We start from the raw sequence: 14,616 nt of genomic DNA on the forward strand, positions 1-14,616 counted from the left end.
CCATGGAGAATCATTCGGAAATGATATGTATTTTTTTTACGAAAGTGTTTGCGTTTATTTAGGACAATGTTGAGGCGTTAAATCTGTGTTATTTGACTTATTTCGGCATTGAAATTGTTAATTCGCGGTGAATAAATTTACTGTTTTTAATGAACTTTTAACTTAAGAGATAATACTATGATCTATAGTTAACTATAATGAACACGTTGAAACAGTCTTCTGCCATTGGTGTAGTTATAATGCTGATTGTTTTACAGTAGGATGTAGTACAAGATTATTTATAAATAAATAGTGGTAGGGTACATCGCCAATTACTAGCCACCCCCCAATTACTGGCCACTTAATTTGATTTCTATTTATAGGTGAACAAAGTTCATTTTAGTATATAAGGTACGAAAATCCAATTATTAGCCAGTTTTCAATTACTGGCCACCTATTCCAAAAATGAATTCTATTTACAGATAAATAAAACTCATTTTCAGTATAAGGAAAATGGCCAGTAACTGAAATTTATCCACAACCCACTCGTTCAATAACTGGCCGCCTCTTACAAAAATGAGTTCTATTCACCTATACACAGAATTCATTTTAGTATAGGTGGCCAGTAATTGAAAACTGGCTAATAATTGGCGATGTACCCTATATAATTGCAGAGCGTAATTTACTTATTTTGTACTTTTAGAGAGAGGAATGTATAAATGATTATGGTTTTATCCGCCTGCGTCGCGACGAGAGTCAATCTACTGTGTAGTGGTTATGTTGAGAGTATGTTATGTGTATATTTCTACTTTTGTAGACTAATTTAGACTTACTTTTTTATTACTTCAATGTACTAGTTATTATTTTAAATGTAAAACACGAAAATGCATGCATGCTTAGCATGCAATCTTTTTGAGAATCTATGTGTGCAATAGATTGTATAAGAATGGTCAATGTTTGTATTGATTCAATAATATTAAGTGTCTATCACAATCTATACTTCAGTGATCAACATCAGACTGTAAATAGTTTAAACCTATAGTTATGAAATCTTTTAATGCTGTGTACAAAATTAAACTTATATGGCACATTAGACTCCAAATATTGTTTTATTTTATATATTACTTACCCTTCAATCCCTCACAAATAGTTACATTTGGATTCATTACTATTGTTTCTTGAATTGTTTCTATTTAAATTTATACATGGTTGACCAGACTTTTCTTAGGAAAAGCCGACATACTCTGTGATTATTTACTATCAAAGTCTCTCTTACACATATTTCATGCTACTCGAATCCAAGTTTTCTATACATAAAATCCAAATGAAGGTTACATTTTAGTGATTCAAAATCAATCATCACATTTTACGAAATTCTTTTATAATTTGAACTTTAAATCGGAATACTAAGGTTGAAATTCTAATGACATGATGAAATTTGACCCCCACAAATTGGTAAGCTCAGGAAGGCTTGGACTTTGGTCCATATTAATGAAAAAAAAAACAAAGTAATACTTTCTATATACTCCTATAATTATATATTGTCATCATCATACAATGACTTTTTTGATCGTTTCCTCTTTTCATTAAATGAGTCTTGAAGCTCTTCAGAATGAAGTCTTAAATTCTTGAACACGTGTTTTCTCAGTGCTGGGGTGCGTTTTAACTTGTTTTCCATGGCTACCACTTTAGTTTCCATTAGCTTTCGCCTTGGGACGTGTCTTAATGCATATTCCCAGTCTCCAGTAGTTTTTAGATCTAATAGTATTGGTACCATGTGGTTTATGTTCAGGTTCTTTTTTGAACCTGGGGCCCATTCTAGATACCTGTCAAGAGGCAGTTTTGCCATTTTGATTCCATCTCTCTTAGCTTTAGCCAGGGACAGGGGCTCATTATTTACCTGTAATAAATGTACACATGTTAGTTGCATAATATATCTGTTTTGTTATTTGTATAAGTTACATTAACAGTATGTTTTTTCTGTCTTAGGGGTCATCCATTAATTACGTCACACGTTTAGGGGGAGGGAGGGGGTCAAGAAAATGTGACATATTGTGACATGGGGGAGGGGGGAGACACAAACTTTGTGACGTCACTTTAACTTCATCAATAACCGAAAATTTATTTAAATTATTTTATTCGCTGTACATTTAAATAACAAGTTTTTAAAACGAAAATAGTTTTTAATCGTTTCATTTTCTTTCCTAAGTAGTTTTGGGTTATAAAATTACTAATATTTATATCGTCAAAAATATTTTGATAAAATATTAATAATACTTAGGTACTAACTTAATTCGATTTGGCGATTTCGTAGAAAAAATGTGACGTCACACTAGGGGGGGAGGGGTTTGCCAAATGTGACCAAGTGTGACAAGGGGGGGGGGGAGGGGTCAAAAAACCTAGAAATTGGTGTGACGTAATTAATGGATGACCCCTTATTAGTCAATAATAAATAATATAAATACAATATTATTCTAGAAATATCTGAAATATATTAAATACTTATTACATAGAAATCTCACTTCTATGATCTTGTCTTATCACTTGAAGTAAAGGGTTCTTATTTTACTTGAAATATAATTATGCTATTATTATGGTCAAGGGCTTCTAACAGTAAGATTGTGTGATACAGTAGTAGTTATATTAATAAGTAGAGTTTGCATAAAACAGACTGCTCTAAATTATAAATACCAATACTTTTCTAATAATTTTGGACATACCTTATCCACCATACAACCAACAATATAAATGGCGTCATGGTCATACTCTGTCAATTCATTTCGACAATGTGGAGTGAGGTAAACTAATTTCTCTTTTGGGAACACATCCAAGTAACTTTCTGTGTGTATATTCAGAGGTATCCACGGCTCTTCAAGTGAAGGTATATTCTTTACTAGTTGTTTATAGAAGTGTCCTTTTAAATTCACATTACACATGTGCACATCAAATGGGTCTTTATGTATTCTATTGTCACCGAAGACAAAGGTCATTTGTTTAGCAGCATTTACTGCTTCTCTGTATATCATGTTGTTCTCATATGAGCAGTCTATTACCACTTTTTGACCATGCGTTATAGCTTGCAAAGCTCTGAAATAAAAGCATAAATTGTATAAGAATGCACCACAAAACTAGACAACTTGTAGAACAAAATTTTCTATGGCAATGGTCAATAACATGGTGCCAACTTATATATTCAACCTTTAATTTTGTACTGACAAAAATACTTTACAGGTACACTATCTTATACCCTCTTTTTGTATTTTTACTTAAGCAGAAAATTGATAATATTGAGGTTTGAACTCATGACCTTCCATGATTTTTACCCTTTAAGGGTTATAAATTATATTCACCTGTAGTTATCAAAGTTGTTCATGGACTGGTCCCGAATACGCAAGAACAATGATTGGTGTTGAATTCCATATAACATATCATCAGGAAATTCTCTAGTATCTTCAGGTTCTGATTCCAAAAATGCTTGTTTTCTAGCTTCTTTTTTTGCCTGTTAAAACATGCACATATTATAATGATTAGGTATGTATTCCAGTCCAAATGCTTTAAAATTTATAAAAACATTGACTTAGCCATTTAGTATATTGTATTTTATTTATTTATTTGTTGAATATGGGTTTACAAAGGTGTACAATAACATATTAATTAGTTCAACAATACCCTTCTTGGTGTAGCAGTAAAAGTTATTAATATGGTTTGTAATAACACCACGAAAGAAAAGCATTAACCCTTTGAACGCCAGACAGTGCGCGAATATGCTGTGCCCCGAACGCCAGGCAATCGTGATTATTTAAGCGAAATTGAACTTTACAGAGTCTCGCGTAAATCCCTATTGAATTGGCGAAGCTGACGGCTGTAGCCGTCATTGGCGCCCTTGGCAAGACTTTCCGATGACGTCCACAGCCGTTTGTAGCAGTCAATGGGTTAAGTGGGCTATAAGGCCCCCCCCCACATCTGGCGTCTTTCGAGCGTCGGCGTCTGTCGGCGTCGGTCCAGCGCTATGGAAAATGACGTCGCTGCGCAGTTGCGTCGACGCTGCGTCGACGTCGGCCATAGAATTGTAGACGCCGACGCTCGAAAGACGCCAGATGTGGGGGGGCCCTAATGTAGAGCATCCAGTAAGACATAATACATGAGCTTCAATATGGTGTACAATATTTTTTTATCATGAAAATATCCCTTTTTCAACACTTACTTTTTGGTTTTCCTTAGCTCTTTCAGTTTTAAACAGATACAAAAGGTATGAATGTCTCTGATTTCTACTAGGTAGTTCCATGAGATGTTTCCAGTGGTGGCTCCGCAGCTGGTCCGGTGCTTGTCGGCCGTCTTGCCGCATCACTTCCACCTCTAACATGAGAATACGCAATTTCCTTTCAATCTCTTCATCACCTTTGCATATTTCGTGAATAATGTCTTCTGTGAACAATTTTATTATTTTGTAATCAAATGAATACCTATACTCTTGGGTGCGGGGATTATTTTTTTCAAGTAGTTTCCTCGTATGCGGATCCTCATTCCCAGCTACCTATAAAGAATGTCATAGAAGGTGAATACTAGATTCATGGTCTTACCAGAGTAGTCCTCTGACTGCTGCGACAATTGACTGGCTGGTCGGAAGAATGTTTGCTTGATGTGAACAACATTTTTAGGATTCAGTTGTCGGATAGGTTGCCGCATATGATGTAAAATTGACCTTATACAGTACATTCTAAAAAGTTCTACGTCTTCTTTTTTTATTTATCTGTTATTACGGGACACATTTAATTAGACTGATAACGACGCTAAAAAATGTATCTCACGTCATAAACAACAATAACGTTTTAATGTATTTTAATTATTAAAATTTATATAAATAAACATTAACTACACGGCAAATACTTGACGAACTATAATCAAAGCGAGCTGTCAAAATTTTGAGGTTATTTTTATTTTTAAAGCCATTCCAGACGGGCGTACTTTGGTCTAGTCCTAGTCTCAGTCCTATTGAACCGTCTGTAATCCAACGTTAAGTAATTAGTAAGGGCGAGAAAAATAAATCCCATCAAAAACATAAATCTGAAATGAAAGTCAAGTTCAATGTAATAATAATAATTATAACACACTACCGCACCGCATCAAGGTCGCGATGCGGTGCGGTAGTGTGTTAAGGCTTTCAATATATTATTTGCTAATGGCTCCTCTACACGATGGGCCAGCGCCGGCCACTCCAAGGGACGCAGCCATGCGGTAGAATGAAATAGCAATATCACTTGCTCCCTCTAACGCATAAATGCGTCCCTTGGTGCACAAAACAGATAAGTACAGAAGTCAATCACATGTATGTACTTTACTTTTCATACCTACGCTCGGTGGTCGCTCTAGGGTTGCGATTGTTGCGAACTATGACTTATGCACAAAAAACTATCGTGATAGTGGCAGTAGTGGCACTGGTATCTATAGTATCGTATCTCGTATCTAGTTGTTTGATTTATTGTTGAGGATGAAACGGGAACAATGGAAATATAAATTAATAATAACATTAATAACTCAAATAGGTATTTTAATCTTAATGTCATTGTTATATTACAAATTTGCCAAAGAAAATATCTTGCGATGATTTCGAGATTGGCGAAATGCACGATTATTATATTTTAAAGTGTAATAAATTCACATTCTCATGTACAATGTAATAAATTCGCATACGCATTCTCTCTGAAACCACTGGTAGCTTAAAAAACGACAATTCACCGTTTAATGTTGAATTTAAACAACCGTCCACTGTACAGTTATAATAACTTTTTGTTTTGTTTCTCCATTATTGCACAAAAAAGATCACAGACGCGTCTCAAGCGGATAGCACTCGCGCTCGCAGTGGTCCCAACCGGTCCGAGATATCGTGTCCGTGAGCAGTGTCTATGTGTGCGTTGCTCGAGCGCGCTTTGTATCTATAGTTGGTCAAGCAGATCTTGACAGTAGAAAAAGGCGGCAAATTTGAAAAATGTAGGCGCGAAGGGTTACCGTCTCATAGAAAATTTGAATTTCGCGCCTTTTTCTACTGACAAGATTTGCTTGACCGTCTATAGATTGATTTCTGTACCTATCTGTTTTGTGCTTGGTGTGTGTATCCCTTGAGTGGCCGGCGTTGGCCCATCGTGTAGAGGAGCCATAAGATTTAGTTTATTGCTAGTGTATAGCTAGTGTCCTATAAGATGGTCAAACAAATCTTGTCAGTAGAAAAAGGCGCGAAATTCAAAATTTCTATGGGATTATCTCCTTTCACGCCTACTTTTTTCAAATTTGCCGCCTTTTTCTACTGACAAGATCTGCTTGACTCAGTATATATTTATTATACTAGACATATACTAGATAAAAACTAGCCTATAGGGAAATCCTGAATTTTAATTTCATGATGAAAGAGGGGCATGATCATTTTATTCGAATTTTAATTTTTATCAGTTTGTTTGACATTTGGTGCTGCAGTTACTGTTACTTCACTTGTCATTCTGTCAGTTTAAGCGTGATTGGAGGAGGATTTAGGTTAGGTCATATTATAATTTTTCAAATTTGATATCGCTAGCAGAGTTTGGTGCTATTATTTTTGTTTCCCGAACATCAACGTGTTCAAGGTAAAAACATTCATGGTGAACATGATACTATACCACCAACGAATTACAATATGTTAAATGATTATTTATTAATTTCAGGATGTCGGTCGCGACTATGTTACGGCGCTCTATTATAAACGGCACAGTGTATTCAGCTGCTGCTCTGCGTTATGCCTCAACTCAACAGGAAAAGAAGGTTTTCTTTGATATCACTGCGGACGGCGAGCCTCTTGGCCGAATTGTGATGAAACTTCATACTGAAGAGGTGCCGAAAACGGCAGAAAACTTTAGAGCACTTTGCACAGGAGAAAAGGGATTCGGCTACAAAGGTTCTTCGTTTCACAGAATTATTCCCAGTTTTATGTGCCAAGGCGGCGATTTTACTAACCATAATGGTACTGGTGGCAAATCCATTTACGGCCGCACGTTCAAGGACGAGAACTTCAAGCTGAAGCACACCGGCCCCGGAATCCTGTCCATGGCTAACGCCGGCCCCGATACTAATGGTTCTCAGTTCTTTATCACAACTGCCGCCACTCCCTGGCTGGACCGCAGGCATGTTGTTTTTGGTGCTGTAGTTGAAGGGATGGATACTGTGCAAAAAATGGAAAAGTTGGGCTCCAAGGGTGGGCAAGTATCCAAGAAGGTTGTTATCAATGAATGTGGTGAGTTAGATTAAGTGTTACAGTTCAAAATAGTCATGATGGCATTTGTTATATTAATAGTCTAGAATAAGTATACTGTTGTAAAGTAAAATGTAGATCTTGTAGAATATTGTTTTTTATTACCAGTATTTAGACATTTATATTTTATTATGCAGACCTTTAGTTTTTCACCCTTAGCCCACCATTTAGTCCATCCTTGTCCTCCATAACAATTAGATTTAGATTCCATTACTCTTCACAACATTAACCTTACAACTTGTTGGTGTCCCATCCAGCCAGAGTAGAATCCACTTGGCCCCTTATATTTAATTTATTTTGCTAGAGGTCTCTGTTGAATTTGGCTCCTTGCAGGCCTCTCAAACCGATACTTGCACTGTTGTCAAGAAGTAGATGTTTAGAATTTGTATTTTCCTCTAATTAGCAACCATTATACCAATACCTCTTTATTCAGAACCTATGAATAGTTTAACAGGAACTGGGAGTGCAGATGTTTGTGTTCTTAACCTTTTTGCGTCAAGCCCACATTAGTAAAAAAATGTGACGTTCCACGGGAAAAGGTACCTTATGAGGGTTTCTAGTTTCGGAGATATGAAATGTTTTGTAAAGAGGTGAAAAAATGCTCAATTTTTTTTTATTGTGTGATCTGAAACCTTAATGCGTAACGTTTGTTTACGTGTTTTTATTTTTGTTATAAGTTAGTTATAAGCCTAGTAATGTCGTCTCAGAGTTTAGTCGAAAAGGTACCTTATGGAAAAAAGATTGAAAATTCCCAAAAAAACTAGTCCATACGGGAAAAGAAGTTTGGTAGAGAACTGTATTAGCATTCTGCAAAACTAATTTGATAATTTCAGTTCTGGTTGGGGCGCCTAGCAAATATTATAACCGTACATCGACCGATATTACAAATCCAAGTAGCCTGCTATTATACCAAAGTTACTCTCGTCAAGTCTTTCTTAACTAGTATAATCTTCATTATACTAGTTAAGAAAGACTTGACGAGACTTGAGATATAAAGAGTATAAAGAGTTTAACAAACCACTATATATAGGCTTCATAGATTACAGCAAAGCTTTCGACACTATCAGTCATAACGCTATATGGGAAGCTCTAAAACTAGCTCAGGTTAACACAAAATATATCAACATACTAAAGAACATATATAAAAACAACACCAGCAGAGTAAAGTTAGACAGAAGAGGGCAAGCAATAAAAATAGAACGGGGTGTGCGGCAAGGTGACCCACTCTCACCTAAGCTCTTCATCGCAGTGCTAGAAGGAGTCTTCCGGAAGCTTGGTTGGGAAAAGAATGGAATAAGGATAAACGATCAACACCTAAGTCACCTAAGATTCGCTGACGACATAGTGCTATTTTCAGAAACTGCCACAAGCCTAGAAACCATGATGAGAACACTAACTGAACAAAGCAGCAAAGTAGGACTTGAAATGAACACTAATAAAACAAAAGTGATGACCAACAGTTATGAAAAGCCTATAATCATTGGTAACGAGACAATAGAGTACGTAAATAACTATATATATTTAGGCAAACAGGTATCATTTTCGAAAACCAGCAACGAAGAAGAGGTTATCAGAAGATCAACTATAACCTGGAAGAAGTACTGGTCTCTGAAAGAAGTTATGAAGGGAGACTACAGCATGACATTAAAAAAGGTGGTGAGTGACACCTGTCTCCTGCCATGTCTAGTCTATGGTTCACAAACATGGGTATACACCAACAAACTCAACAAAGTGAAGGAAAAAATAAGAACTACGCAGAGAGCTATGGAGAGAAGTATGATGGGGCTGCGGAAAATATACAAAATACGACACACAAGAATCAGAGAAAAAACCAAGGTAACCGACGCTCTTACCCATGCTCTCAAGCTTAAGTGGAACTGGGCTGGCCATGTAGCTCGCATGACAGACAAAAGGTGGACCATACAAACCACAAAATGGAAGGGACCACACGGAAAACGTCCCCCCGGCAGGCCGAAGAAACGCTGGTCCGAAGACATTACCCAAATAGCCGGAAAACACTGGATGGAGACAGGAGAAGACAGAGAAAGTTGGAAAAAACTGGAGGAGGCCTTCACCCAGAGAGGGATCCATATAAACAAATAAAAAATAAATAATAAATAAATAAATTAAAAAAAATAAATAATAATAATTAAAAAAAAAAAATAGTTCTAAAAATACAAAGCCATACTAAAAAAGAATATGGAATATATAAGGCTATAATAATAATAATAATAAGCCCGCAGGGCAGCTTGTGGCGAGCTGTTGGGGAGTAACGACCCCACGGACCCGAGTGCTCCCGAGAGTCGGTCAGGGTCTCCGTCTCCGGCGTGTCTTCGTCGGTCGGAGTGGACCCCAAGGGGACCCGCAGGACTCTCAGCTCTGGCTTGCCTTCATTGGCCGTCCAGAGAGGAGTCGTTAGAGCTATATGCTCCAGGGGTGGAAGTGAAACATGCATAAGACGCGAGTTGGCACAGTGGCTGTTATAACAGCCACTGGGTAGAAAGCGGCGCACACCTCTCGACACCCCTGAGCCGCTTACACCAGTGTTGCTCCTGGTCGTCTTTACGACGACAGTTTCAGGGGCCCACCTAGTTAGTGGCAAGTCACCGCCTGCCTCGATAACGTGTAGAAGCATTGTTATGGCAGGTGTCCGGACCTCTCGGCAATAGCCCAATCTTTTGACCAGCCAAACTTCAACACCATAACCGGCACTCTTCTCCACTGCATTTACAATAGCTCCTATGCCGGCTGGGACCGATTTACGGGTATCTATTTGTACCCGTGAATGGGTTCTAGCTGGTGTATTACATAACATCAAACTTGTCTTAAAGGGCCTCTGTGCTGTTGGCTTTGGCCCCACGCATGCCTCCCAAAGGTCCGGGACCCCATGGTCCCGAGATATGGAAAGACATACAAATAATAATAATAATAATAATCTTCATTTAGTTTGGTCGCATGCAATAAATCAGCCATTGGTTTGCTGAAAAATGCCAATACCCGACGCATTACCTTATGGAATATCTGAGGTCATTGAACCTCAATGCCGCTTGTCTTCAATGGCAACCAAAATATATTATTGATAAGAAATAGACGATTTATACCATCTTTACCCCAAAATATTATTAGTTTATCCTAACTGTTCCATCATCATCATGTCTCATCATGTAACTTAACCACAAGGTACCTTTTCATTACATACAAATTATTGGTCTTTTTTAAGATTATTATGACGAAGAACTAATTAAATTTGTGGCAGTTTAATGTAAATTAATATTTTCTATTCATAAAAGATAAACTTCAATGTGATTGATGTTTTGTAGTGATGTATTATTAGATTTATTTCCATAAGGTACCTTTTCGTAAATGTATGGAGCAAATACTGTAATTGTTATGTAAGTTTAAAGTGGCATAAGGGGTTAAATATAGTATTTAGTTGGGGTTTTAGGATTTATTTCATTTGAATGACAGAATTTCTTTCATATGTGCTCAGAAAAATTGATTGTGTGTTACATTAAAAGTAAAAATATTCAATTTTCTGATTTTATATGAAAAAGTCAGAAAATACATTTTCACCTCTAAATCGGTATTGTTTTTTGCTTAAACTGTCTCTCAGTGTCGTTTTCTAATAGATACAATTTAAATCTTGAGAGCTCATTGCAATCAATCGTGAAAATGAAATAAAACTTTATTTTCAAGAGATTGGTTAGTATACACATAAATCAGTCGATATCAAAGGTTTCTATTTGCATTACAGAACAAGTCGCAACATCTTTTTAATCTCAGATATATAAGGTATTATTATTTGTAGTCAACTATGTAACTTACTTCAGGAACATAGTTTTTTAGGCGGCTAAACTTAAAACTTCTCTATCGTAAAGTTGCTCATTTCACAACATTATTTTCAAAAAATCATATCTCTGTAACTACGCAACTTAGAAGGTTGATCTTTTGTGTCATCGATAGCTTATTTATTGTTAGCTAGATTACTGGGGTATGCATAACTCCATACCCGCCATAAGGTACCTTTGCCCGTGGGACGTCACAAATAATGCTTACATAAAATGTTGTGCTAGTAAATGTAGATTTATTTTTAATAAATTTAGCTACTAAAGGCCACTTTCACCATTCCTCTAACCCGGGGTTAACCGGTTAAATATGGAGTTACCATGGTTACCAGTACAATTTGTCACTGGATTAACAGTTTAACCTCGGATTAGTGGAACGGTGCAAGTGGCGCTTAGGAGCACATGCAGTAAAAAGTATCTTTTGTTTGAGTTTTGTTGAGTTTTGTTGAGTAATAAATGAACTCTATTCTTTTCATCAGGAGAGATTGAAGAAGAGATTGCTTTGGAGAAGGCTCAGTGATCTGTCTAAGACATCTAAGAATTTAAAATAAACAAGATATTAAAATAAGTATGCAATTTTATTATTCACTAAATGCAACAAATTAGTTTTGGAGTTGCTATCTTCAACCATTTCCTTCCAAGATTCAGATAACAACTTTACAAATACAACTAAGTCAGTATCAAGTCTTAACATCTATTGTAATAAGGCATTTTTAGATAAAACACTCTCTTTCATATCAAACTATTTATCTCTTTTAACAAATATATTACATGGATGACTTACTAATTTCCTTTGTCTTTTCTGCCATAAATATATATTGCTTTAAAATACTTGTTCCATAATAAAATAATACTCTACCATAATAATTGATTACTTATTACAACACATCAGCCCAAGAATTGACATTTTTTTAACTCACAAAAGAAATTTTGTAGAACATAATTATATTTCAAGTCTAAATAAGATTTGTTATCATATAAAATTTACAGGAAGTGAGCCATGAAAAAACTACTTTAAAACATTAAAATAACATTATCTAAATATAAAAATAATATTTACAACTTAAATATTAAAAAAATAAACAAATGTACATCAAGTTATAAAACCAAAATTATAACCAGCAGTCATCACCATCTTGAGATCATAATAAATAAATATAAAATTGACATATACATATCTTTTTACATACCTTTATTATATAGCTTGTGATTGGTGCCTATCTCAATGAAAATGTTGAAAAGGGTTTTTTTACACATTTAAGGGAATTTAGGGAATGTAATTATGTCAGTTTAGTAAAATATTGTGCTTTACAATTTTAAAAGAAAGGTAGTGTTTATTATTTGTGCAAGCAGAAGTCTCAATTATAGAAGAAGGCAGGATAGATTTTATTTGTACAAAAGCTGTATGCCAGCAATCAAAAGAGAACTTGAACTTTCAGTCATGTGGCACTTTGTGATTTGTATGTAATATTTTGATTTAAAAAATCAACAAAATGGCAGTTTTGCGTGGGCATGTCACAACAGAAATTAGATGGTCTAAAGCACAATCATGCTAATTGCAATAATTATTTAATAAAAGTTGCAAACAAATGTTTGTTGTGCAAAAGTAAAGTTATAAAATAATTAGGAATAAAAACGTAATTAATATGATTGAGCACTAAGCCATCTATCAAGTGCCATATTATTTAATTTTAGTCTTCTCATATTTTAGAAAAGTAATATGTTGATTAAATTAAGTACAAAATATATCTAAATGGTCTGTAAATAGTGCATTGCATTAACGCATAAAATAATATTTACAATTTAACATATCAATTCAATAAAGTATTCTTAATGTGTAAGATTTTAAAGTGAATGCACTTGTATCTGTTACGCAGCTCATTGACAAGAATACGTCTGAAGTACTTCTTATTTTTATCAACAATAATCTATGAACAAGGTCGTTAATTAAAACTATTAAGCCAAGGATTCATTAGGGGACAAATGTCGGCGACATCAAAAAAAAAACAGCGTCTTGGCATAATTTTGCCTTGCATATGGTGTCATGACGCGAGATATCGCTCAACATTTGTTTTCAAGCTACTGAATCCATGGCTTTATAAGAATAGCTACGGTGAAAACCCGAGTGTAAATATACTGAGTATTTATATCTAACACAAGCACATGGGGAAAGTTTATATCGCAGTCCAAATTTACCATTCTTATAGGGGTTTTATTTATTAACCTATATGATATCGACGCCTACCGTAACACTTAATGAGTTTACATTAAAAGGCTACCATTTGTTAAGAGTTGAGAATGTGTACAATAAAACTGCGGTATATCCTCTTTAAATTTCATTCGCAGCGGCTCCAGATCGATCGAGTTCATAATAGTTTTATGGGGGTTTTCTACAGACTAGAGATAGATCTCTTTAAAGCGTCGTAACTACATAGATATGATCCAAATCACTCATTCAGTACTATCGCTACTATTCGACAGGATACGAGCTCGAGCGGAGCCCAAATTTCACTAAATATCACTATACGCTCGGAAGCGGGACCACAGAAAATTTCACTTCGTCTAACGCGCTCACATCCGTCGAAAGACATTTTCTGCTGAAGGGAACAACTACCGCTAGAAGTAAATATAGTTTTTTTTTAAATATAATATCTACGACAGAAAACAGCTTTCAGATCTGCGGGCACGTCAGGCGAAATGAGTTTTCGGTGGATAAATATGTCCCTCTCAGACGCAGGGGTCGTGCGGCGGGCGGGGCAGGGACGGAGCGAGCTGGTCGACGCTGCGGCCCTTCTGCAGCTGCAGGCTGAGCTCGTGCGGCTCCAGCGTGATGTGGTGCGACGACGTGCGCTTGTGCCGCCCTCCCCCTCCCACTCCGCCCGGCGGCCGCAGGTCGCGGGACCCGGTGCGTCGGTGCCGCAGCGCGCCCGCCTCCAGCAACCGCTTGCTCTCCTTCAACAATAATCATTCACATTTAATTTACTTAGGGTCGGTTGCACCAAACTGTTCGTATCGTTAAAGAGTTTGCTAAAAATTTATGTATGGAAAGTTTCATAGTAAAGCGGCGGGGCGCGCCGGCTGACGTTGATCAGTCTGTCAAATGTGGTTGGTGCAACTGGCCCTTAGGGTCGGTTGCACCAAACTGTTCGTATCGTTAAAGAGTTTGCTAAAAATTTATGTATGGAAAGTTTCATAGTAAAGCGGCGGGGCGCGCCGGCTGACGTTGATCAGTCTGTCAAATGTGGTTGGTGCAACTGGCCCTTATTGACGAGACCAAGCCTGAGAGTGCCATTATAAACGTTATATTTGCATAGTACTTTAATATTGGTACTGACTTTGCCGTGCGTGTCGTGACGTTGACGATTAACGTTATATTTTCATAGTAGTTTACTATTAACGTTTCACGCTCTGTCCATGCAAAGTTAGCTCTGTCCGTGGCCTGTAAAACCTAAGTTCCTTATTATATAACGCCAAAAGTAAAAATTCTCATTAGGTATCTACATTAAGGGTCACTTG

General features: G+C 36.5%; 3 protein-coding genes across 5 annotated transcripts in view; 1 reads left to right on the plus strand and 2 right to left on the minus strand.

The window, feature by feature from the left end:
- Nucleotides 1-1,491: 1,491 nt before the first annotated feature.
- LOC134680181 (mitochondrial ribonuclease P protein 1 homolog) lies at nucleotides 1,492-4,874 on the minus strand. 2 transcript variants are annotated; one of them, XM_063539260.1, is made up of 5 exons: nucleotides 4,560-4,874; nucleotides 4,184-4,401; nucleotides 3,330-3,478; nucleotides 2,700-3,066; nucleotides 1,492-1,879 (listed from the first exon to the last, which is right to left on the minus strand). In XM_063539260.1, exons 1-5 carry the CDS (start codon nucleotides 4,693-4,695, stop codon nucleotides 1,514-1,516), a joined length of 1,236 nt encoding a protein of 411 aa, XP_063395330.1. In that variant the 5' UTR covers nucleotides 4,696-4,874; the 3' UTR covers nucleotides 1,492-1,513. The 2 variants fall into 2 exon arrangements, with proteins under 2 accessions (XP_063395330.1, XP_063395329.1); XM_063539259.1 differs by having other exon boundaries at nucleotides 4,184-4,404; nucleotides 4,560-4,873.
- Nucleotides 4,875-6,454: 1,580 nt separating this feature from the next.
- On the plus strand, nucleotides 6,455-11,769 carry LOC134680185 (peptidyl-prolyl cis-trans isomerase-like). Of its 2 annotated transcripts, XM_063539265.1 has the most exons (3): nucleotides 6,455-6,593; nucleotides 6,672-7,237; nucleotides 11,580-11,769. In XM_063539265.1, exons 2-3 carry the CDS (start codon nucleotides 6,673-6,675, stop codon nucleotides 11,618-11,620), a joined length of 606 nt encoding a protein of 201 aa, XP_063395335.1. In that variant the 5' UTR covers nucleotides 6,455-6,593; nucleotide 6,672; the 3' UTR covers nucleotides 11,621-11,769. The 2 variants fall into 2 exon arrangements, with proteins under 2 accessions (XP_063395335.1, XP_063395336.1); XM_063539266.1 differs by lacking the exon at nucleotides 11,580-11,769 and having other exon boundaries at nucleotides 6,456-6,593; nucleotides 6,672-7,392.
- LOC134680184 (solute carrier organic anion transporter family member 5A1-like) overlaps nucleotides 11,660-14,616 on the minus strand; it is a 74,961-nt gene continuing 72,004 nt past the window's right edge. The window contains exon 19 of the mRNA XM_063539264.1: nucleotides 11,660-14,052. Coding sequence (XP_063395334.1) covers nucleotides 13,828-14,052 — 225 coding nt within the window. The 3' untranslated portion in view covers nucleotides 11,660-13,827. The remainder of the gene's footprint in view (nucleotides 14,053-14,616) is intronic.

Source organism: Cydia fagiglandana, chromosome 3 (genome assembly GCF_963556715.1).
Source record: "Cydia fagiglandana chromosome 3, ilCydFagi1.1, whole genome shotgun sequence".
NCBI classification, from domain to species: domain Eukaryota; kingdom Metazoa; phylum Arthropoda; class Insecta; order Lepidoptera; family Tortricidae; genus Cydia; species Cydia fagiglandana.

Excerpts from the sequence above, each read along its gene's own strand:
- LOC134680181 (XM_063539259.1), bottom strand. The coding sequence starts at position 4,695 with ATGTACTGTATAAGGTCAATTTTACATCATATGCGGCAACCTATCCGA. Across the intron at positions 3,479-4,183 it reads GAGCTAAGGAAAACCAAAAA|GCAAAAAAAGAAGCTAGAAA; the intron begins GTAAGTGTTGAA and ends ATGTTTTAACAG. Across the intron at positions 1,880-2,699 it reads TTGGTTGTATGGTGGATAAG|GTAAATAATGAGCCCCTGTC; the intron begins GTATGTCCAAAA and ends CATTTATTACAG.
- LOC134680185 (XM_063539265.1), top strand. The coding sequence starts at position 6,673 with ATGTCGGTCGCGACTATGTTACGGCGCTCTATTATAAACGGCACAGTG. Across the intron at positions 7,238-11,579 it reads GGTTGTTATCAATGAATGTG|GAGAGATTGAAGAAGAGATT; the intron begins GTGAGTTAGATT and ends TCTTTTCATCAG.